Below are 18,881 nucleotides of genomic sequence, written 5' to 3'. Positions count from 1 at the left end.
CCGCCGGAACGGCCCCGCGCTCGTTGTACATTTTTAGGGACAACGAAGAGTTACTGACACAGAAGCCAGTTGCTACTGGGCACCTGGGCTGATCCCGGCTCACGGTAACGGGGACAGAAGCGCGGCCCTCGCCCCCAGGAGACGGCAACCGCTCCGCGCGTCCTGAGCCTCCCGCACCGAGGCAGCGCTGCTCCTCCTCTCCCGCACGGAAGCGGAGCCTCTGCAGCCCGGAGGCGTCACCTGCCGGGCAGCCCTACCGGGAGGCAGCCTGCGGGCCGGCGGGGTCCCCGCGGGCTGCTCCTCCTTCCCGGCCCGCTCTCGCCGCCGGCGCCGCGGGGAGCGGTGCCGGGTCCCGCGTTCCGCCGGCCCGCGGCGTGCCGCGCGCCCTTTCCCGCCTCGCACCTCCCGCCCGCCCCTCCTGACAAGTCTCGCGCGCTCCCCCCCCCCCCCCCGCAAGTCTCGCGCCTCCTCCCCGCCGCGGGGCCGCTGCTCTCGCGATAGGCCGCGGCCGGCGGGCGGGCGCGCGGTGCGGGGGGGGCGGCGTCGCGGCAGCTGCTGCGCCCGCGCTCCCTGACAGGCGGGAGCGGCGGCGGCGGGCGGGCATGTCCCTCCGCCCCGCGCGCAGGTGGTGGCGGCGACGGTGGCGGCGGTGCCGCCCCGGCTCTCCGTGACTCCCGCCGGGCCATGGCCGGCGCCGCGCCGCGAGCGCCCGAGTCGTGCCGCCGCAGCCGCCGCTGAGGAGAAGCCGCCGCGATGAGGAAGGGCCGCTCCCGGGGGGACAAAGCGGCGGCGGCGGCGGCGCCGCCGCCACCGCCGCGGAGGGAGCCCGGGCGGACGGTGGCCGCCAGCACGGCGGAGCGGAGAGCCACCCTGCTGGGGGGCGGCGGCAGGAAGGAGCCGGAGGACGCCAGGGCCGCGGGGGCGCCTTGCCGGGAGGCGCTGGAGAGGGTAACGCCGGGGCGTGGGGCCGGTTGGGGGGGGAGGGAGCGAGGGGGGGCCCCGCCGGTGGCGGCCGTTGGCATGGAGACGCGCGCTCCGCGTGGCGGGGGCCGGCGGCGGGCGGGGGCGCCCGGCGGTGCCGCCCTCCGCGCCCGCCCGGGGCCGCGGCTGCCGCAGTCGCGGGGCAAGGGGAGCGCCTGGCCCCGGTGGGGGAGGGCGGCCGGGGGGCGGCTGGAGGCCGAGGGTCGGGGCTGCGCTGGGCCCGGCGGGAGGCAGCGGGCGGCGGCGCTGGTTGGGACCGCATCCCCCGGGCATCCCCTGGCGTTACACGCGCGGGGCAGATGCCCCCAGAAGAGCCAAGGGTGGGTTCGGCGCTCGGGATCGGAGCGGTGGTGTGTCAGTGTGCCGAGGGCGCGGCGCTGAGTGAGCGGTGGGGCAGTCGCCGTGGTGCCAGAAGTCCTGCCTGCCTGCCCATGGAACCGCGAGGGAGGATGCGGGGAAATCTAGTTTGTGTTATACGCTTGCTGGTATCAGTAATTACAGGATACTTCTTGCTAGTAACCTTCTGTAGGTCACTCCCCATTGTGGTGTGTTTTCCAGCATTTTTTAGGTCTTAATTCTTAACGCGAAAAGTGGTTTATTTAGGAAACATACCTTCGCAGGTATTTGAAAATGCATAGGTTTGTCAAAAGTGAGAGTGGGTGAGTTCAGTGTGTCCCCTTTTAGCCTTTCACCCCCACAATAAAGGATCTACTGATTGCTGCTTAGGGTTACAGGGATAAGAGACCCAAGAGATCTTAAACTTTGTTTTGATGTCTTTTGATATTCCTAGTTTTACAAGAGAGATAAGTGAGGGATGAAACTTAGCAGTTTAAAAATGTGGATGGCAAGTAATCCTTTTTTATTTAACGAGAAGGAGAATGTACCACAAGTATGAAGACTCCCAGGATACAGTAATTCATTGCTGCTTTGCTACTTTTAGGAGCAAAGTGAAAAAAACTAGGTTCTTGGACTTCTCGTCAAAAAAGTGTCTTAAATTGACATCATTGTTGCAGATGCACAGGTTTACTCTTTTTTTTAGTTTTTTTCTAGAAAAGCTGCATTACATTGCCTTCAATTCTAGGAGACTTGTATTTGGGCTTTGTCTAGTGGATATCTCAATATAGATTTTTCAGACTGGGCCCTAGAAGAAGAGAGCTCCATTTTTTAAATTTTATTCTCTCCTACCTTGTTAAGCTAGGTGGTTAAAAGGTGCTGCTGCTTTTGATACTCAACACTTCCTGAAACGATTAAAGAGCACTAATATCCTTATTCAGGAAAATAAAATCTAAAAGCAGAAGAGGTGACTTAGTTTCTTGCTGACTGTCCATTAAAATAGTGGTTGGTAGAGCTATCAAATGCAATAGCAAGGTGTTTGTTGTATTGTTTTGACATACTGTGTATGGTACTGACAAGAAAATTAGAGGAAATTATTTCCATTCTTGTAGCTGTGAACTAAGCTTTTTGCAAATCATGCATACAGAACACGCTATGTACCATATAACTTATTGAACACTGGGGAAGCTTCAGCAAAACAACATTAACATTGAAAAACAAGAAAGGCTGCAAATTCACAAATACCAGTTTTTCAGATGCACAAGGCTTTTTAACGGGAGACTGCCAGTTTGTTTTTATCTTGGGTGCTCTGACTAAGACCTGATGTGACTTGTAGTAACAGATCTTTATGTGCTGGTGAGTATTCACTGTGATGGAATCTTTGAGGAGTTTTGCAGCTAAAGTTAAGAATGCTTCTACTCAACCTATGTGAGATGCTCCCCAGACTTCAAAGGGCAACCTTCCATCCCCTCTCCCCTTTTGTCTTCCATTTGAAGTGGCAGAAGTTTTGTAAATCCAGTAAGCAACTGGAAATAAATACATGTGTTGGACAAATTTAATAAACAGGACAAGTCTATTCTCAGCATTTCTATCTTTGATATCAGTAATTCAGTATTTCTTTAGCTAATCAGGAGTCAGTAGTGTGGATGTGATGGAAAGGGCCTTCTGAGATGCAAAAGGCAGTGTGATACTCCGTTTCTACTGATGCAGCTTGTAGCTTGACAAATATTTCTGTGGGGGCCTCTTCTGATTTAAGTAGCCCTGTTGTTTCCAAGCCTGTAGTACACCCTCAGCTGTACCAATGCAACAGTGTGCACAGCTGCAGGGAACCGTTCTGAATGAAATTCAGATTTCACAGTTTGTTTGTCATACATTTACACAAGTTTGTGGTTGGGGGAGACTAAGCTACTCTAATGTTGGAAAAAGCACTTCTCAAACTGTGACTGTCGTAGTTAATCACTGTGCTGACCTTTAGGCCTTTGAAAATCTGGTCCTTCAATGTGCTGTGCTTATAGTTCTGACGTACATACGATTAATGTTTTCACTTTTTTATGAGTTACGTAAGAATTTAAAAATGACTGTGCTTGGTCACATTAAAGATCCCACTAGCCCAGTATCCTGCCTCTCTGCACTGCCAAAAGCAGATGCTTGGAGGAGAGTATAGTGTATATTGAGGAAATACCTCTCCCAGCCTCCAGTAATTTGTGGCTCACAGGTTTCCGGAACTGGAGGTGATATTTGTTTTTAGTGCCCCCGTTGGGTTTTTTCTTCTATGAATTTGTCCAATCAGTATTTGAAGCCATGCTTGTAGCATCCACAACATCCTGTGGCTGAGTGTTGTAAGGCTTAAACATATTTTGTGTGGAAAAAACACTTATTTTGTTTGTTTTTGAACTTTCTACCTCCTTGTTTCAGGTCTTGTTTATTAATTTTTGTATTGGAAGAGGCGGTGAAAAGGAGAATCCATGTTGTTCTTGTGTGGTTTAGAGACTGATATCTTTTTATTTTATTTACCATCCCTTGCTTGTGACTTTTCCAGAGGTATTTTAGAAAGAAGTGACTCCTTTTCATTGTCCTTTCAGTTTTCTTCACACCTTTTGCAGGTCTGTTCCTGATTGGAGATAGCGATGCAGGGATCAGAGGAACAGGGTTAAGGAACAATAACCAGGACTGGCTACAGTGTTTCAGCATAGGACACCCTGTAAACTTATATAGCATATTAGGTTTTATTCTTTAATATTCTACCTGCTTTATCTTGATGATCTTTATGCATGGAGTTGGCACTTCTCTGGAACTGTCTTTTATAACTCCACAATCACTCTTTTAAGTTGTAATAGCTAGTTCAGAATTTGTCATTGTGGATATAAATATAGGCTTTTTTTTTTTTTTTTACACTATGCATCATTTTACATTTATCTACATTTAATCTTATCTGCTATTTTACAGCCCACTTACGCGGTGTCATTAAGGTCTTCAGATCTTTGAACATCACTTTTTCAACCTTGAATAGCTTTAAGCATTGTCAGCAAACTCTGTCACATAAGCGTTAAGCTTCTTTGCTAGATTTTGCTTTAGGATGTTGAAGGTATTGATCCCAGAACAGGTCCTTGTGGGACTCCACTGGGGATCCTTCTTTTTTGGGAAAAAGGCCAATTGTTCCAACTTATTTCCTATCTGTTAGTCATTAATTCATAGTTGAATTGCCTTTCTTATTCCATGACAGTTTAATTTTATTGAGTGAGGGCATCTTTGTCAAACACAGCCCACTTGGATTTCCGTAAAGTATTAGATTAATGTTTTCTGACTACATTGAAGGAAGCTGGAAAGTTGAGGTGAAAGTTACTGTTGCTTAGGAGTGACAGTCACTGTCATTCAGAGGCATATTATAAGCATTAGATTGTTTCCATATCATGCTTACGTAATTAGTTTGAGAGATTGTGATATTTATTGTGAAAGATCTCACAGGAGTCATAACCAATATTTGTCAGAGGTGCTTTTATTAGCATTTTCTACTTCAAGTAGAAGTCAAAGGTCAAATGGTGTCTAGAAGAATATGACTTAAAGGGGTTATGATGGAAGTGTACAAAACCATCGCTGGTATGTAGAGGGTGGATAGCAAACAGCAGCTGACTTTTTCCTCTAGTATTAAGCTAGGAGTCAGGCCTAAAAAGAGTCTTCACACAAAAGGTAATACACGTATGATTTTTTTTTTTTTTTTTTTTTTGCCAATGGATGCAAAAAGCATTCAGAGTTGGAAGTACTGGAGGAGGGAACCTCGTGAACATTATTAAATAGGCAGAGTTCATCCACTTGAGGAGAACAGCTGAAATTAACTGCCATCTAGGAGAACATTAGAACAGGGCAAATGCATGGTGCTTCCCTTTATTTGTCTGTAGGGAATGTCTTTGCTGTTTTTGTAGGATTTTTTCCATGATGAATTGGTGTTAGCCTGTCCCTAACAAATCTAAATCCTGTCTTCCTCTGAAAGCAGGTGGAGAATAAACAGAGATGAGGAAAGCTGAAGTATTAGGGCACATGTATGGGGTTGGAGGTTGAAGGTCAAAAGCGTAAAAATAGAGGACACTGAGCACAGAGTATTGCTGAACAGCGTTCTCTGCTCCAAAAGCATCCAGGGAACTGTTGGGTGCTGCCCAGTGGTGCTTTGCTCGGAGATGTGACAGGGTGAGGGAGCAGAAACAGACCCTGTGCTTGCTGGCATTTTACCCTCACTTCTGTCAAGCTTCCCTCTCCTCTTGCTATGGCTGGCCAGGGCCGGGAGAGGATTTATGAGTAGATTCCGTAACTTTGTGATTTTGTGATAAAGGAATGAAGGGGAAAACTGTAGTAGAATCTCAACAAGTAGTTCAAGGGGCGGGTAGAGGGACTGCAAGTTGTAGAGGTGGGATTTTGGGTTAGATGGACCCTTTGTCTTGTATAAAGTTTAACTTGGCTATTGCTGATGAAGAGTTGGACTGAAATGTTGCTAAACCTGGAGTCTCCCCAGCTGCAGGTATGTCCATTGTATGGGAAATATTCAGCTGATGCCAACAGGCGAGCTGCCTACATGATATCGAGAAAGATGAAAAACCTCCTTAGTCCAGGTTAGTTCTGTGTTGGAGAGCCCTTTCTGTAGGGCAGTCAACGCAGCAGACTGTCTTCAGCTGTCGGTTTTGATGTGCCTGAAGTGGGAGAGCTGGCGTGTTCCCCCAACAGTACATTTTGTCATTTCTGCACTGGATGGAAAGTATTTCCTGAGCTTTGAACAGGGCAACTGACTTGACAATCAAATATTTTATTATAGGCATTTGGAACTGTAGTGCTACAAACTTTGTGAGAGTAGCAAAAATATTCCTTTCTCTGCACTGTCTTTGAAACTTTGTAGATCTGTATGTCCCAAAGCCAAAATGGGTTACTGTGGTTATCCAGTGTGATTTCCCCACTTGTGCAGGCTGTAGAACTTTCCTCAAAGATAAATTAAAATATCTCTCTCAGAAATTGATCTTATCTTAGCCTTAGATCATGGTGTGTCTGTCACCTCTTCTGGAAAGCTCTGCCAATGTTTAATTATTCCTGCAGTTAGGAAACTAAACCACATCTTATTTCAAGGCTTGTTTTGTCTGATGTCCAACTTTAAGCTGTGGAATATGCCTATGCTAGCACAGGCAGTAAAAATTCTCTACTATCTGATATCTTTTCCATGTATAAGTATTTCAAATGTAAAAATCTACCTTCAGTTGAGACAGAAGACACTGAGTTCTTTTGCTTCTAGCACTTTGTGCTTTCCTCTGATGGTCCTTGGAGTGTGTGCACCAAAAATAGGTAGTATTCTGCCAGCAGCCCGGAGTGATGTGATCACAGACAAAGTTAGTTCTCCACTACTGTTTGATACTTGTCTTTTTGCGATTTTTGGGTTTGCATTACCACAATTGGGTGTGTCGTATGAAAGAGAGTTTTGTAACATTATGCCTATGTGGATATTTCTACTCCCTGTATTCAGGACATGCAAATTGGGCCAAGATTAGTTATAAACGTTAGATTAGAAAGCTTATTCCCCCTTTCATGTTGTCTTTATATATATATATATATATTTTTAAGGAATAGCAAAGGATCTTTTCCACTGACTTCTCACCCTGTTCATTTTTTTGGAAAGCAGTCAGTGACTGGCAGGGAGAAACTGGCCAAACCCCAGAGTGCTAGTCAGATTTGTTTTGCCTCCACAGCTGCAAGGAAGCTGTTCCCTTGCTTCGTGGCAAGCCTGGAAATTGAAGAGATCTTTCTTTTTTCCTAATCAGAACTTCTGAGCTTCAAATAGAAGTGTGGGGTTTTTTGTTTTGTTTTGTTTTTTTCCCTCTAGATGACATCAGTGCCATTAAAGGCAGTAGCTTTATTGTGATGAGCCCTGTATGTAGGTATGTAGACTGCATAACAGTTTGGTGTTCTTTAGTTATTTCTACCATGAGTATTTCCTTTTGTTTGATAAGTGAAGAAGCAAGCTTTGGAATTCAGTTGACACGCTTCTGAGCTTTCTCTACATCTCTGTGTCTTAGGCTGCTGATCAGAGCTCTGTTGCAGCTCCTGTTCTGCCCCCCCCCCCCCCCCCCCCCCCCCCCAGCCATGGACCCTGTGATTAACAGCTCACAGCACTCAGAGCTGTTTCTTCTAACTTCATATCAAAGACTGGAAACTGGGATGAAACTTAATCTGAAGAAGATGGAAGTTTATTTCCAAAATTCAAGCAACTAAACAGAATCAAATGGATGTATTGCTGGCAATGCAGATTGCATTTGCAATAAAGTATAGTTTTTAATATTCACATTAGAGATTCCATAAAAGCAAGTATAAATTAAACGTAGCCAAATATGTTCTATAAGCATCATTACCCCTTCTTATCAAAGGAGGGAAGGAGTGCTGCAGACTTCTAGAAGATCAGGAACCATCTGTTTACATAAATACTTCTAGCTACCTGTTTTGGGATACTGTTGCTCTTTAGGGTTGATTTTAGGGCAATTCTGACCTGTGCCTGTTTCACCAGGGATGCTAAAGAAAGTCTTAAGGAAGACATTGGTCAAGACTCCTAAATTACGAGCTGTGGATGTGACTTACAACTAAAAACTCAGTTACTGTTTGTAGACCTCAGACGTCTTTTCCCATCTCCTTTTCTTTGTTGCTCTCTAGCTCTTTTTCTCATTACCAGGAGAGAGCAAAAAATGTGTTGGGTGTTGTGATTTTTTTTTTTTTTTTTTTTTTTTTGCAAGCAGGTGCTAAGTTCTAGCCTGTAAAGCTTCTAATATGGTGAACCAGAGTCCAGGGTGGATGGCTGTCTGGCAGGCATGCTTACTCATCCTCAGAGTTTAATTTCTTAAGATTACCCCTTTCTCTATGGAAAAATAAAGGTAGTGAAGAAGGCAGAACATAGCTGCGGAAGAAGGAGCTGTTCCCTGTGACACATACAATTCGATCTGTGTTTTCTTCTCTGTTCTTTTCCCGAGGAGGCAAGAAGCCAGAAAGATCAAACCTCTCATTGTCTTGTAGGTGTGTCTCACTGCCTTCCATAAGCTGATTCTTGCTGATGCCAGAGCTACTCTTTCATTTCTTTATTAGCCATGGTTTTGCCTTTCTGTATTTTGATCAGGCAACGGTAGCAGCTGCTGGCAACATATCTGACCACTTGTATGCTCATACTGATGTTTAGAAGTATAGGTAGGGGTGGAAGTGACTAAAGAAAAGACTCATCTAAAAGCAGGCAAAGGAGAATAAAGTTAAGTGATCAATTCTGCAATGTGCTTGTTAGATAATAACAGAATTGAGCCGAAAGATTCATCTAGAAGCAGACAAAAGGAATGTAGAGTCAAGTGACCAATTCTGACATAGGCTTGTTAGATAATAGCGAAATAGAGCCAAAGGGCATATGGCACTTCTCTGGCCTGATACAATAGAAACGTCACCTCCCTCAAAGTTGGATATTAATGGACAAACCTAATTCGTTTAAATGGATTTGTGTAAGTCAGTAAGTAGGTAGGCACTGCATCAGCAGCTTAGATGATTCAGCTTGCCCATGTGAGATTTCAGTTTCCTATCATAAGTGAAGGGTAAGAGCAAATATTGTGTGTTGGCCACATTAATTTAATATCTTGCATATTACAATAGCTAAGCAGGAAGTGCAAGGTTATGAATATATAGGTATTAATGTTAGTGATTTGCATCTGAGTTCAGCAGTTCACTGTATTTTTCCAAAAGGAGTACAGAACTGAAGGAGCCAAGAGAAATCTTCTATCAGAAGTGGGTGGATTTGGTGTGGGACTACTAGACTTTATAATTTTAATCAATTATTATCTTGAATGCAAAAGCTGCTGCTACTTAGTATTTATTACAGAGCACTTGAAGATAACAGTGGGGTGCTGTCCAAGGCTAGGACAAAACACACAAATCTGCAAAACACTCAGGCTGTGGATATGTTCATGACTGTATGCTTCAGGAAACCAAGTAACATCTGTGTGTACTGTGTTGGAAGAATGGGTATGTGTTACTGACTTTATGTTTAGAAGTTGACTTCTTGAGCAAGCTCCTGTGCTTCTTGCAGCGCAAAGAATGTGAGTGTTGTCCTGCCTGTCAAGGTAGTTCTTAAGAGCCTTGAGGTGATCCTTTGTTTTTATCTGATAAGTTATTTTTATTGCCTGAGCTGCCTGTTGTGCTCCATAAGCCAGCATAGTTTTTGTGCTTATAAGAAATGCAGTGGATTAGTATAGATAACGATGATAGACTTTTATTTAAAAGAAAAGGTTTTTTTACTTTAATTCTTATTCATGGAACCTGAGTAGCTGAAGCTAAGGAAGCAGTGAAGACAAGGTTAGTAAACTGTTTGAGACTAAACCAGAAAGTTTTATCACCCATCAAGACCTTCCTCAAGAACTGCAGTAGCTAAATGGACAGGTCATGTAGAGTCTTAACAATTTCATTACCACATCAAATAATGATGTGCTGTGGTCAGTGTCCATTTAGAGTGATCTGGTACTATTTGAAGCCTGGTGAAAATGCTGCTCTTTGGAGGAAGAAGCTGAGTCCGTGGCCATTCAAAAAGCTTCTACCTTTTTGCAAGGAAGTAGAAAAATCTGTTTCAGGTGAGGAAGATGCACTCATTTTTTGATGTCTTCACAGAAGTCACTCTTGGTTGTGGGAAGTTGATGTTCTGCGATATCTCAGTGTAGTAGAAGGATTAGGAGGCCTTGCCTGGTTTGTAATGAAGTAGCTCTATTCATTAAAACTTGTTTTAAAACCTTTTATTTTTTTTTTTTACTTGCTCTTCTTCTAAGCTGTGCTTTTCGTGGTAGTGTATTATCTAACTTACATCTTGGGTCCCATGAACCCTAAAACTAGTAATCTGTCAGAAATTATTTTCCAATGTTCTGTTATAAATACACATTACAGTGCAGTGAGGGAAGAGGGTTCAAGACTAAAAACTCAGCAAAAATAGAGAGATCTAACTGTCTAGCTTGTCAGTTTTTTGTTATTTAGAATGGCTCTAGCATTAATGGAGGTCCATTATTTACATGGAAAATGGGATGATGCTCTGTTTCTTTCCTTTGCTATTAGAACCGCATCATAAATATTTTTCACTTTTTGTTATACATATAGTAAACAATTTAACAATAAAATACTTTCGAAGACCTTTTAGTTGGTCTGGATTTTCATGAATATAAAAGCAAGACAGTGCTTTAAAATGTTCCATGTACCTGTTTAAATTTCCAGAAGCAGATAGCACTGTTAAGGTTGGACCATGGGGAGTTTAAGAATTTTTGAAATGTGGTTTCTGATTCAGTTTCAGTCCACACATGTCTTCATGAACTGTCTATATAGGAAGATTTTTCTCTAATGTTTTTTACTACATAGTGTGACAAGTAATCCACCATAAACATTTTCAACAGTACAAAGCCAAAGTAAGTATTTAACTACTTAATTGAATGACACTTGGATAACTTTTTTTGGCCTTTGCTGTGTTATGCTAGTATTTCTGAAACTCTTGTTCTAGGTGTTTGGCATCCATCTTATTCTACTAGTAGTAAAAATACTTAACAATAGTTATAATAAGGAGCTGAATTTCAGTGGACTTCTGGACTGGTGCTTCCATTCTCAGCACAGTGTCCAAACGTCCAGCAATCCATTCAAGACAGATTTGCAGTAACACTAAAATTCGTTGCTTATGTGAGGCTACATTCTGCTAGCCCTAACTTCTTGCAGTGACTGAGAGCTGTCTTATGGAAATTAGCTCAGTATAGACTGTGTGTGTTTACTGCTTTGATATGCTGCTAACACTTCATGATTTAAAAAAAATAAATAATTGTTTTGTAGGTCCCTGCCATCCCTGTTGATTTTTCCCTATTGGATTTGATGGAAGAGTTCACAAACCAGTCTCTCATGACAGAAGAGAAAGTGCAGAATGGTTCCAGTGGTAAACGTATGCTGACCTGCAGCATATAGAAAGCAGTTTTTAATGAAGACCATATGTGTATGGTTGGACCCAAACTTGAGACACTTTGTTGCCTTTTCTTAATCCAGACAAACAAAAACTAAGTGCAAAAGGTACATCCACTGAGTAACAAGGGGAATTCAGTCCTGTCTGTGGGATGAAAACTTGTGAAAACATATTGTAGCTGCATTTCAGGAAGCTTGAAGATTTTTATGAAATGTAGTACTTGGCAGATTGACTAATTGATGCTCAGGCATGTTTTTTTGTTCTTCAAATACACAGCTGTTACGCTTTGAGCTCAGTAAGAATGATTAAAAAAAAAAAGTTTTCTAATATGCCTTCCTGGTACTATGAATAATAACCAGAACTTGATACTGCTTCTCATGTGTTTTTCATGCCACTAAGAGTTGTACACATGCAGAAGGACTGCATAAACACTTGATTTATACTCTACAAATGGTTTGAGCATGGTTCCACATTTCCAGGAGGGCTGTCTCCCTGTGCATGTTGATTTCCAGTTCTCCCAGCTATTAAACTTGGAGTTTCTTCTCTTTGCATTGAAGAGAATACAGCTTAGAATCATCAAATTGCATTTCTCTGTGCTCTGTCTTAAAATACGGTTTGTTGTTACAAAGCAAGTACACAAATCGACAAAACGGCATAGATACCTTTGTCCTTGCTGTGGCATTGAGAGCTTTCTGAGGAAGCATGTACAAGTCCTAAAGAATCCAACTTCACTAATGCAAGCAGTGTTAACTTTTGGAAAGGCAAAACTGGAAAAGAGCATGTAATAGAGACTTGTGGAGCTACTTAGGAAAAAAATGCACTCATAGTGAAATAATTTAATGTCTTTCTTTGGGTTTTTTGATGTTTGTTCTGTTAAGCTGGTAGTTTCATGTCCTCTGTTCATTGAGGACTAGCAGCAGGTCTGCTTATGATTCTGGTTTTTGCCATTTGAAATGGAGTGAGACCCCAGTTTTATTTTAAAGAAGCCATTGTAAGGCCCCAGAGCAAGGAATTGTCATATCAAAAAATGGAATGCTTAATAATTAAAACAGGTTTATTAGTCACTAAAATCACACCATTCAATCTTTAGTGTCTTTACAAGCACTTTATGATAATAAAAAAAAAAAATCACATTTTAATATGGAGCCTTAGAAAAGACCTTTAAAAGGAAATCAAGTGGTGAGGACTGATGTTAAGTGTCCTGGACAGCAGCAGAAGATCAGAGAGTACAAATAAATAATTTAGAGTCACTGTTTTAGAGGAAGGCTTATAAATGAGCCATATAGTTAATGCAGTGACTGTAGGCATTTAAATGTTTAAACATTTAGGTATAGATGGATGCCGTGACATATTAGTAGCAAATACATCTTTCTCTGCTTTATTAAATGACTTAAACTGACCGTGTGCAACGTGAAGGTGGCAGAAATACCTGACCCTGACAGTTAAATTATGCATTCAGTTAGTTATTTGTACATTCTTTGACCTTTGCATTGATCCCTGTTTTCTGGACAGAGGAGAATCTGTTTACAGCATTGTTTTGCCAGTTTAGCAGCCACTTTACCAAAGTGTCTGCTGACTGCAGACTTTCAGTTTGAGCTTGAGGAGCGGTTGGTGTTCATAAACCTAACACTTGGGCATTGTTTTTGTTCTCAGGCAGAAGGGAAGAAATACATGGCTTGTCCTTGAAAAAATTTTGGCTCTTGTTTCTTTGGGATGGAACTGTATTATGCTGCTTGGTGAGGAGAAGCTTTTGTGCCAGACTATAGAGGCTCCATTTCTTTGTGCAGACATTGATAAGAATTGTGAATTAGTTTATCTTTGTCTCTCATTTAATGTGATTTCTGTTAAGAAAAGCTAAGGATTAAGGGTTTGTTGTGTTTCCAAAGGTTAACTTCATTTCCTTTAGGCCTAAAGCCATTGGTAGTTTTGTTTACAGTCTTATAATCCAATGGTAATTTTTTTTTTCCCCATTCCATACATGCAGATCTGCTGTTGAGTTTGAGGGAAAACTTGTTCTCAGGGAACCTTGACATGTGCTGCTTATTTTTGCTGCACATTGATGTGCTTATCTCATTTGTGGTAGGAAACAAGAAGATTCCAGATGGTTCATGGAGACAAAAATATTGATGCCAAAGGATTGGAATGCTCACTGTCACCAAAAAAAAGTATTTAATTTCTTTTCCTGCTGCAAATAATGACCTTTCTCAGTGATGATAATACCAGATTAAAATGTATCTTGGCCTTTCTTTGTCATGTGTATGAACAAATAGTGTTCTAACTCTTAGCAGACTATTGTGTGTTGTTAGATTTTTATTTTGCCACTAATCTCTGTCTAACTACAGGTAGTTTTACTATTGCTACTACTATTCAAGTGATAGTTGCAATATGTAAAAGCATCCTGGGCAAAAAAGTAACATGGCTAAGAGGATTCCTGTAGTGTTTTTTTGTTTCATTCTTTTCTTTCTGTGCAGCATGTGCAATTCAAGTGAGCTTTATAAATTAAGACTGTTTTCACAGATGTAAGTAGCCATTGAATGTCTAATTAGAAAAGCCCCTTTAACTCACCTGAGTGGTTCCTCACCAAAGTTCAGTTCATGAGTTACCTTTTTCTTTTCTTTGTAGGCAGCTTCATTTGAAACAAGCCTTGGAACAGCAGTTGGGCTTGGATTTCTCTCTTATAGCCCCCTTAGCCTTGGAACAGTTTTTTAAGGGCTGTATATCATACTGGACCAAGAGAGACTTTTATTTGAGACTATACTTCAGACTTAATGACTCTGAACATTTTTCTTTGGGAAATGCTTTTTTTCAAAAGAAGATTAGGACTCTGCACTGTTAGTAAATAAGTAATTTTTATACAGCATGCACATTTTAATACACTATTATTGTTCACTTGCCAAACTTTTTATTTTCAGCTAGTATTTGAATTTTAAATATATTTTATTTGTGCCTTAGATATAGAAAATTCTATATTGTTTTGGGTTGGGAATCAAATGCTAGTATAGATAACTTCTCACTTTTTGGAGTGTGACTCAGAGGTTCTTGTTTATAATGTATAAAATTAGGTGAGACTCTTCCAGGTCCTGTTGCTATGAAGCAATTGTTTATGTAAATTGAATGAACTTTTAACCTATCACTAGGTCTTGTTCATCTCTCCATAGACAAATAGGGAGTTTACATTCCCAATGAAAATGACTTGACAGTAACTTTGTTTATGGACATTAAACAGAATTTTCACAGGTGTAAGTAGATATTTTATGTTGTTTTTCTCTTTCCTTGGTAATGAGACAGTGCTGTAAAATAAAAAAAAATATAGTTGGAGATCTGAAAGCTCACTTGGTGGGGGGAGAAAAAAAATGCATCAGTGTTGCAGGGAATTAAGGCACCCTGCAGAATGTTTTGCTAATTCTCCTTTTTATAGCCAATATGAAATCATAGGTCTTTTTACATGCACAGCTTAAGATACAGCTGTGTTTCTGCTGCTTGCCTGGTTCCTTAATCAGTTCCCATTCTAGACTTTCTTATGGCATAATTTTAATAAAAGGTGTTAAATTCAGTGTTTTCTGCATAACAAATATCAGAATAGATCTATAAGAAACTGGCAACCGAGAAAAGTTTTGCCTTGTTGATACTGTGGGTTATGGTCTTTAGCAAATCTAAACATACATCTCTATTTGACTGTATAAAATCGAATAGTCAAGAATATAGAAGATAAATGAGAATTTGATTATGCATAGGATGCTAAAGAGAACTTGTAGTACTAGTCAGTAATGCCGGGTGATGTATCACATGCTTGTCACAGCTTCTGAGTTTAATGGAAGAAAATCTTCAGAGAGATGGTGTTATTGATGTCTTATAACACCAAATTTTATTACAAATCACATTTTTTTGGGTCATAATTCTTTTAATCCTTACAGTAGACAGGATTCAAATGTACAGATGATGAATTATAAAGTTCATGTTGTTTCATCTGGCCGGGAATTAAATTCCCTGCTCCCTACAACCTTTTTATGTTTGAAATACTCATGCTAGAATACCAGTGTGGCTTTTAATGTGCAGTGTCTTTGTTCAGACTGGTTTTGTTCTCAGTGTAACTAGTGAGCATGTAGTGGGGTTTTGAGTCTTGATATATTGATTGTGGTTTCTTTGGGCTTCTGTAAAGTTCGATACAGACTTTAGTAGAGGCTCTGTTGTCCTTTCTGCCCTAGATGAAATTCTTTTGGCTTTAGGCCTCAGATCCATTTGGATCTTTAGGATCTTTTGGATCTGAAATGTTGGGGTTTCAAGGCCAAGCCCCAAATTAAGGTTGACATATAGGTGATTCCCACAGCCCTTCACAAAGGGGGGGTGAATTTGCCTTTAGGCTTCCCTCCAGGGTGCGGCCTTGCAGACAGAGCCGTTGGGTAAATGAGCCCCAGGTGTCTGCATTCAGTAGACAAGGGTCAGGTGTCCCACTGAGGGATAAAAGCTGGGGCCACTTGCAGGAGGGGCAGTGTCTGTCTGTGAGGTGGATGCCCTGTGCAGAGTTCCCTGTTGGGGAAGGACCTCCTGCCTCCCTGGAACTGGGCTCCAGTCAGGTCTGGCTTTTGTAAACGTGGGCTGTGTAGAGATTCAGTATGTGGCTTCCTTGGTCTTATGTGTTTGGCTTGTTGACTCGGTTGTCTCCTGTCCCTTCTATAGGAAACTGCATTTCACCGTTTATTCCACCCGTTGTTGGGGTCAGTGGGATTGATGTCGATTATGTATAATCTGATTGACTTGTTTGACCCCCAGCACTCACCCACGTACTGACCCTTTTGCATTAAATACAATTTGGTTATTGGTTCATCTTTATGTTGGCTGTGTCCTTTGTGCTAGGCCTGATAATTAGCAAAACAGGATCTTAGTTGGGAGACCCTGAAGTAGGATCAAATAATTTGCTTGTATAAACCATTGTGGTGTTATTTGTATTTTCATATAAGGACCAAACATTCAAGCTGATATAATTTAATCACAAATTACCTTGCCTTCTAGACTGTGGTTGCATTAGGAATAAAACTATTCTGCATCTCAACGATCCTCAGAACGGGGGTAATAACGTACATAGTTGTAAATATTTACTTCTGCTTTTAACAAGCCTTTTAATGCTTTCCTGCAGCTGGAAACACTTGGCAACAAACTTACCAACTTGAACTTCCCTGGTGAAATAACATTAAAGCTTCTAATTCATTAGTTCTAATCAAACATGCATTGGAGTTGCTTTCCTAAGAGTTAACACGAAAAAAATCTTCCCACTGGAAGAACAAGATAAGGAGAGTGTATCTCATAGTATAGTGTTCTGGTACTATGTCTTTCAGGAAAGAATATTTTGTTTGTTTGTTTTTTCTTGTTTGTTTGTTTTTAACTGGGGGATTTTCAGTGTGTTTTTTTTTTTTACAGAAGAATTTAGATTTGTTTGTAGCTTTTCAGTAATGTGTGTTATCACTGCAGATGAGTGTACAGAGGAAGCTGTAGGTATTCAGAATGTTAAATGTGTGCATGTTATACCGTATAACCAGCGAAAAATTCACTGGCTATAATGCTTAGCTTTCCAGTCATTTCGAATACTTACTATTGACATAAAATTAAGTTTATCTATTTAGTGGGAATGTTGGGATTTATTGCAAAGGTTTTCTTCAAATCTGTGAAAGAGAACAATATTGTGAAACAATTTCTGTCTTTAAAATACTTAATACTTTTTATATAAAGTAATATAGTTTGTAAAGCTTTTCTTGTTGAAGTAGTAAACCAACTACTTCATACTATAGCCCTTAAGAGGCTATGTTGATGTAATTTTCCTTGATTTTGCTGTCTTTGACATTTTTCAGAATGCTGCTGGCAAGTACATGAGTTAAGCAGATACAGTTAAGAAAGATCTTAGTTTCAAGTTTTTATTCAGCCTACAATTTTGGTCACATTTGGGCTCACCTCAGCTTCCTGGTAAGCTGCGGGCCCTCTTTGTTCAGTGTGTCATGTTCAGGCTAGAAAGTTAAGGCAAATTTCAGTGCTAAATACTACTGTAAATACTAAGAGTCTGTTGCATTAATTGCTACTTAGATATTTGGTTTGTGATCTCTAGGTTATTAATTTTCTTTTTCAGTGTGTTTTAAAGCATATTAGGGCAGACCTAATGACAGGGTCAGATTTATCTTTTGTTAAGCGTATGTACACCCATTATATAAAGTGATGAGGAAAGGCTGAGAAGGAAGAGGATGGTTCTCAGATATATGCACACAATCCTGACGCAACAGCCTTTTATCTTTTACAGGACAAACAGGATTGCATTAGAAAATATAAAATGTAGCTTTCAATGTTGGCTATTTTTATCGCTTAAAAAAATTTCAAAAAGTGTCAAACTATCCTTGAGTTACATTAGTTATTGGTTACCTTCCTTACAAAATAGGCTAATATTAGAGTATTATTTGCAAATTTATTTATTGTATTTTTCTTCCAACAGTTTGCAGATGACCTTAGGTTGTTGTGCTCATTAGACATTTTTCCTGTTCATGGATTACCTGTTCATATAAAACTTTTGTAGATTTTTCTCCTGCCCCCTCAGCTGATAGTTAAACATGTTTGGACCTGCAGATATGAATATTTGTTAGTCACAGTCGAGTATTTTTGCTTGTTGTAGAGACCTCTAGAAAATATATATTGTTGAGTTAGTTATAACACAGGCTACATATAATGATCTGTTACATCTTAAATGTAGGCCATAAAGACCGGTCTTATGTTTTTTTATGTTATCTGTTGCTGATACATCAGTCTAACTGCATGGTACTTCATCTGGCAGTTCAAGGAAGCACTTTGACATGAACCCACACTTTCAGTATTCACTTGTCATTTGTGGATTAAGGATCTATGTTGTGTTGCTCTCTTGCAGCACCATTAGATGAACGTTAAAAAAAAAGCTGCTGAAAATCTTTGCAGTGGTATATGTGCTTGCCCTTTTATTTTTTGCTTGAATTGCTTGGGAGACTTTCCCTGTGTAATGGAATGGAAAAGATGCCTGAGAAAGTTCCTTGTAGCTATATTCTGAAATTAGCAGATCATGATTTTAACGTGGGATATTAGTGTAACCTTACACTCAGAATTACATTAGATTTCTTGTCTTTTGTCTGCAGCTATTGTTGCAATCTACTTCTCCATCTTGCTGAGTCTAATAAGCCATATGTGAGATTTCAGGCAAGAGAAACAGACTTGTTTGTATTCCCAGTGCCACAATTATTTTAACTGTTTTTCTGTGCAAGTGTGGCAAGTGACAGAGCTGAAAAATGCAGAGTCCCTCACTATTCAAGAAAAGCCTTTGCCATTTTCTTCATATCCTCCTGTTTCAAGTTAAGTGAGCAAACTTCTGTATACCTTTGAAGGGACTGATAGGAATAATCTTTGCCTAGGAAATCAAGATTGTGTGATGCTTTTATCTTCACCCTAAGCTTTGCAGGATGTGGCTGGCTGCTTGAACCTGATTTTTAGCTTGTGGCAGGACACAAGGCCAAAGTAAATGAAGAAGGGTTTTTTATCACCTTTGAAAAGAAATTAATGGAGAGGCTCACAGTTATTTTTCACACTGTGTGAGCAA

At 41.0% G+C, this 18,881-nt stretch overlaps 1 protein-coding gene across 2 annotated transcripts in view; it reads left to right on the top strand.

Annotated features, from left to right (window-relative positions):
- The first annotated feature begins 570 nt into the window (after positions 1–570).
- MAST2 (microtubule associated serine/threonine kinase 2) overlaps positions 571–18,881 on the top strand; it is a 199,648-nt gene continuing 181,337 nt past the window's right edge. For both annotated transcript variants that reach the window (XM_074906296.1, XM_074906295.1), the window contains exon 1: positions 571–948. In XM_074906296.1, coding sequence (XP_074762397.1) covers positions 754–948 — 195 coding nt within the window. In that variant the 5' untranslated portion in view covers positions 571–753. The remainder of the gene's footprint in view (positions 949–18,881) is intronic.

This window comes from Athene noctua, chromosome 5 (genome assembly GCF_965140245.1).
Source record: "Athene noctua chromosome 5, bAthNoc1.hap1.1, whole genome shotgun sequence".
Lineage (NCBI taxonomy): Eukaryota > Metazoa > Chordata > Aves > Strigiformes > Strigidae > Athene > Athene noctua.
Note: the sequence above shows the minus strand (reverse complement) of the source record. Positions and strands in the feature narration are given on the sequence as shown.